General features: G+C 41.0%; 1 protein-coding gene across 1 annotated transcript; it reads right to left on the reverse strand.

The window, feature by feature from the left end:
• Positions 1-143: 143 nt before the first annotated feature.
• On the reverse strand, positions 144-4,343 carry LOC119890136 (cytochrome P450 1A1). The gene is made up of 7 exons (XM_038701222.1): positions 4,190-4,343; positions 3,034-3,909; positions 2,769-2,895; positions 2,591-2,680; positions 2,230-2,353; positions 1,879-1,965; positions 144-1,646 (listed from the first exon to the last, which is right to left on the reverse strand). Exons 2-7 carry the CDS (start codon positions 3,871-3,873, stop codon positions 1,349-1,351), a joined length of 1,566 nt encoding a protein of 521 aa, XP_038557150.1. The 5' UTR covers positions 3,874-3,909; positions 4,190-4,343; the 3' UTR covers positions 144-1,348.
• Positions 4,344-5,214: the final 871 nt, after the last annotated feature.

A 5,214-nucleotide genomic window follows, 5' to 3' on the forward strand; every position in this document is an offset into this window, starting at 1 on the left:
TTCCGTTATCTCCCACGTGGGTTTGTTGTGATTTTATTTTCTCTCATTAAAGTTTAAATCCGTTCACGAGAGCTCAATATTCTCTCACATATGGTGTGGGTGACTTAGTTTCCTTCCAAATCAAGCAAACAATAGAAACAAGATGATCATTACAGTATAAATTTTATTTTATTTGCGTGGCTGATTAAATAATGCTCCAATCACATGCCCTTACATGCCACAAATGTTATACAAGCACTGATGCATTAGAGATAGAAATACAAAAATGTATAGCTGTCTACTATTGTTCAGAAATCACGGGAACTCTTTTTGCATCCTGATAGTTCATATACTGTACTCATATACTGATGCACAGCAAAACTATTTCACCTCAAATATATACAAATGCTAGGCACATAAAAATTACTATAAAATACAGAGAACTTGATATAGAGGGTGTGCGTTGATGTCACTTCCCCTTCCGGAACATGGTGGACTGAGTGGCAAAATATCTGTTTCCATGGCTGCGTTTAGCAAACTGGGAGTAAAAGAAGTGATTATTTGCTCAAATTGAAGGCAGTCGGACTTGACAGTGATCCTAACTGCTTACCAAAGAACCAGTGGTCCAGCTCTTTCCCGTTTTAGATGTGTTGTTTGTGTTTTAGCTGATTCAAGCTAACACTGCTGCTTGTCTTTCTGCCACTCAGTGAGCATAACTGTGTTCTGTGACATCATGCGCATACCCTCTATACACAAAAAAACATCACATTTTGGGATACAAATATAGCTTCAGTGTCTTACATCCACATTATAATGGAATACAAATAATTAGCTTACAAGTGTCCATGGTATCAAAAGCTAGCCTAATATCTGTTCAGTTCAAAGTCCTGTGTCACAGAAGAGAAAAATGTAGTTTGCAGTGGTCTAAATTGTAATGCCTATCCAGTAAAGCATACTGTTTGTCCCAGAGTTGAACAAAGCAAACAAAACATAGTCTCTGAGTGTTTTACAACTTCTGAATGGAAGCAGTTTAGTTTACTACACAACACAGGAGAACCAAGTATATCCTTGTACTTCACTGAGTAGCACTAGTCATGTGCAGGAATATCTCAAAGGAATATACCAAAAAAAATGAGATAAGTTCATATGAACCAAGACATCTCTGACAATCTGCAGTAAGCAAAATTCACATATTTGCTTTAATGCCAGTAGCTCTGTGGATCCTTTTCGGCATCCAGTGCCTTACATTCTGAGAGAGACGCTTCTTTCACTGATCATTAAACTGACTGTGACCCATACGGTGTTATGAGTTAACTTATACCACCTATTGAGTCAAACTTTGTACATTCAAAATAGCACATTCATACATTCACTGCTCATCCCTCGCTCGCATTGTGGCTCTCAGGTGGCAGCGTTTGTGCTTCATTGTGAGACCGTATTCTGGGGTCATGTCCAGCGGCTCTCCAGGAATTGTGCTGAAGTGCAGCTTCTGGACCATGATTGCCAAAAAGAGGTAGACTTCATTTCGTGCAATGACCTCGCCGATGCAGCGCCGCTTTCCCAAGCCAAAAGTCATAACCTTCTCCCCCTCCAACTTGTTGAGTTCAGTGCCATCAGCACTCAGGAAGCGGTCTGGGTTGAATGAAGACGGATCTTTCCACAACTCCCTGAGTGAGAATGAAGAAATAAGATCATGTTAGTAAAACCCAGGTCCATGATCAATTAGTGGTTTAATCTCCTCATACTGAACAAAGTGGGTGTGAGAGGGGAATGTGGACTTCACCACATATCTTTCACCACAACTACCAATGGGGTGCCCATCTCTGAAGTGTGAATATTAAGTCAGCTATCTTCAACCATTTTAATTAAGACAGAAAGAATGTAACAAAAATAACTTACGGATCATGGTTGATCTGCCACTGATTGATGAAGACACAGGTGTCTTTGGGGATGAAGTAGCCATTCAGAGACGTGTCTTTTGTCGTGCTGAAAAAGAGGGACATGTCTAAGTCCACTATGTATTTACAGGATTCATATCACATATATTCTTTGTGATAGCTATGTATGTTGTTCGCCTTTATTATTTTTATTACATATTAATGACCTTTATTTAACCAGGCAGGACACTTAAAAACAGCTTCTATTCTATTTACAAAGACAGCCTGGCCAAGGGATTAGCCTCTTGAGGGGAGGGGGGGAGTGGATCCCCTTTGTGTGGTTCGGCGAGAACTTAAAAGAGATGAAACTCACCAGTGTGGGATAGTGAAGGGCAGGAATGAAGAATGGCGAAGCATCTCCAGGATGAAAGCCTCAAGAAATGGCAAGTTGGGTCTATCAGAGAGACGAGGACTGCGATCCACACTCACTTTGTCCTCTGGAAATGAAAAAGAAATCGCTGACTATTAGTTCAGGATGAGGATGCAGGTTGCAGTTTGTATTCGGGCCTCACATTTTTACTTGATTAAAGCATCACAGTATTTAGCATTTAACTTTGAGCAAAGCAAATTGTGAATTTCTGCAGTATATCCTATGTCATCAAAGCCATGCAATTTTCAGACCTTTTTAATTGTAATATCCAAGGAAGTAGTTTGTGTAAAATAGCTGCACTCACTCAGATCTTGATAAAGCCTTTCCTGTATCTCTGGGTAAGCAACCAAGTACATCACTGACCAAGACAGGGCAGTGGAGACAGTGTCAAAACCTAGAAGAGAAACATTAACTCTGTGAGGACACATATTTATGAAACACTGCCAATCAGATCACTCAACATTTAGAGAAATTCAACGTACCAGCTCCAAACAGGTCATTGACAATTCCTACAATCTTGTCATCTGACACCTGGACATTGGAGTTCTCATCCAGCTTCCTGTCCTCACAGTGGTCAATGAGGGAGTCGGTGATGTCACGAATGTTGTCCTGAAAGAAGATGATAGTAGAGTCTCAATGAATGCTCCATACACTGTGACTAAAAGGGGATGCAGTGTATCATTTTTCAGCAATAATTTGGAAGACAAAAGGACTAAATGAGTTTGAATAATTAAGTGCGTGGTGTACCTTGTCGAAGGTGGTATAGTGCTCGCTGACAATCTTTTTCACAAAAACGTTGAAGCGATTATTGATGCCAATAAATTTCTTCATTGTTGGGCTGGGCAGGAATTGAAGAGCAGGGATGAAGTCTGCAGGGTTACCACTGCCCACCACCTGGCCAAACTCATCACTGAGGTTCACGAGGCTGAGCAGCTCCTGGTCATTGTGGTCATACCGTCGGCCAAAGCACATGGCACAGATCACATTAGCAACAGAGACAACGATGTAGCGGAATGGGTCGAAACTGCCTTCAGCCTTCATAACAGTGTTGAGCTGTTTGATCAGATATGCTCCCTCTTTGCTGACGTGTTCCTCCAGAACGCAGGAGTACTCCGGGGTCGTGCCCTCCAGGTTGGAGAAGGAGCGCAGAGCACTGTAGGCCAGCTTCCTGCGGGCACGCCAGACACCAGCATGTTCAGAACTGAAGGCCAGACTCTCGCCATTGTTGATGAATCTGAAGGAGTACAGGTCAGGTCTGCCCGCAAACTCGTCCCCTTGCTTGATGAGAGCCTGTCGAACTGCTTCAATGCCACTCAGCACGACCACAGGACGCATGCCAATCTGGATCTGGAAGACGTGGCCGTAGCTCTTGCTCATGGCAGAGAGACTCAGGTAAGGTTTGCTGCCCATCTCCAGCACATTTCCAATGATAGGCAGGGGCTTTGGTCCTGGCAGCTGACGAAGCCCCTCAGGAATCTCAGTGTGGAAAAACTTGAGGATCAGGTAGACCAGACACACTGTTGCCATGGCCACCAAACTCTCAGATATGGACACTGATCCAATGAATGGAAGTATCATTAGCGCCATGATGACAGCTCCTTTTTTTTCTAGCTTCTGCTCAACCTGGAAATTAAATAGGAGGGGCATTGGACTAGTGAAGGCAGAGAGGAAGAGACGTGTTGTGCAATATGTTGACTACTAGCACATAAAGTTTAAAAAAGTAACTAAAGACTGTCACAGGCATGTGTTTGTTATTAATTAAACTCCATATTTTCTCATGCTGCACCAAAACATTCTTTACAAGTAGTAGACTGTGCAAAATCGTTTGCTATGTATATATGTACTGATAGAAGTCCCAAAACATACTGATTAAAAATAATAATAATAATAATAATAATCTTACCTTAGTCAGATGGTAAAAGAGGAACAATGCTGTGGTCCCAGAAGTATTTTCCAGAATACTAAAAAAAATAGTATAGTAGTGTTGCTGAACTCTCTACATGTCCCCAAAACAGAGTATGGGCTCTTGCTTTATAGTGCGCTCCTCCGCTTCATTGGCTGCTGCGTTCATGACGTAATCCGTCTCTCTCACTCTCTTTCTCTCTATCTCCAGACCGCTCATGAATGAAGTTTAGCACAGAGAAAAGGTGCGCAACGTGCGCGCGCGTGGATGTGTGGTGGTTGTGTGCGTGCAGATTCGAAAAAGTTTGAATCTTCACCAATTAAGAAATTGATACTACATTTGAAACATATAGCTACAGTTTGAAAAGTCGGTGCACAGGATTTTATGGCCTGAACTCTTTTATGTTTTATAGTCTACGGACAGATAAGACATAATAGCCATCACAGGCAAGTATCATTTCCAGCACTATAAAAATCCGATAATAATAATTGTTCAATTTAATACATGACACATACTGTTCTGCAGGTGGTTTAAATAAAAAGGATTTGCAGAAGCAAATTGATTTGGCTTTTATCTTTTGCAATAGTTGAGCTATAATGTGTAGGCTAATACGTATGTTTAATTATTATAAATGCGCTTCTATATTAAATATCCACGCGTTTACCTCATAGCCTATGTGTCAATGTTGTGTTTGCTGATACAGAAAACTTAAATAATAAAACCCACGCCGCTGTCAATATATCGTGTTACAAATGACTTTACTAAATGTTTTATATGTGAATGAACTAAATTGCAATAATAATCTTGTTGATAATTGCGGAGTTTTCATTATCATCTCACGAATTCCTGCACGCACGCGATCATTTGATGAGACAATACTGTCATTTCAAAGGGACTTGTTATCAATATTTTGGGAACGCTTGTTATCAAGGAGGTGTGAATTATTTGAATTGTTCTGGTCGAGTCTGAGAAGAGTGATGAGTCTCTTACATGGGGAAAACAGCCCTGTATTAATAATTTAAACA

The sequence above is a fragment of the Micropterus salmoides genome, unplaced genomic scaffold (assembly GCF_014851395.1).
Source record: "Micropterus salmoides isolate LMB-PRFRI ecotype aquatic unplaced genomic scaffold, ASM1485139v1 Ms_hic_scaffold_6, whole genome shotgun sequence".
NCBI classification, from domain to species: domain Eukaryota; kingdom Metazoa; phylum Chordata; class Actinopteri; order Centrarchiformes; family Centrarchidae; genus Micropterus; species Micropterus salmoides.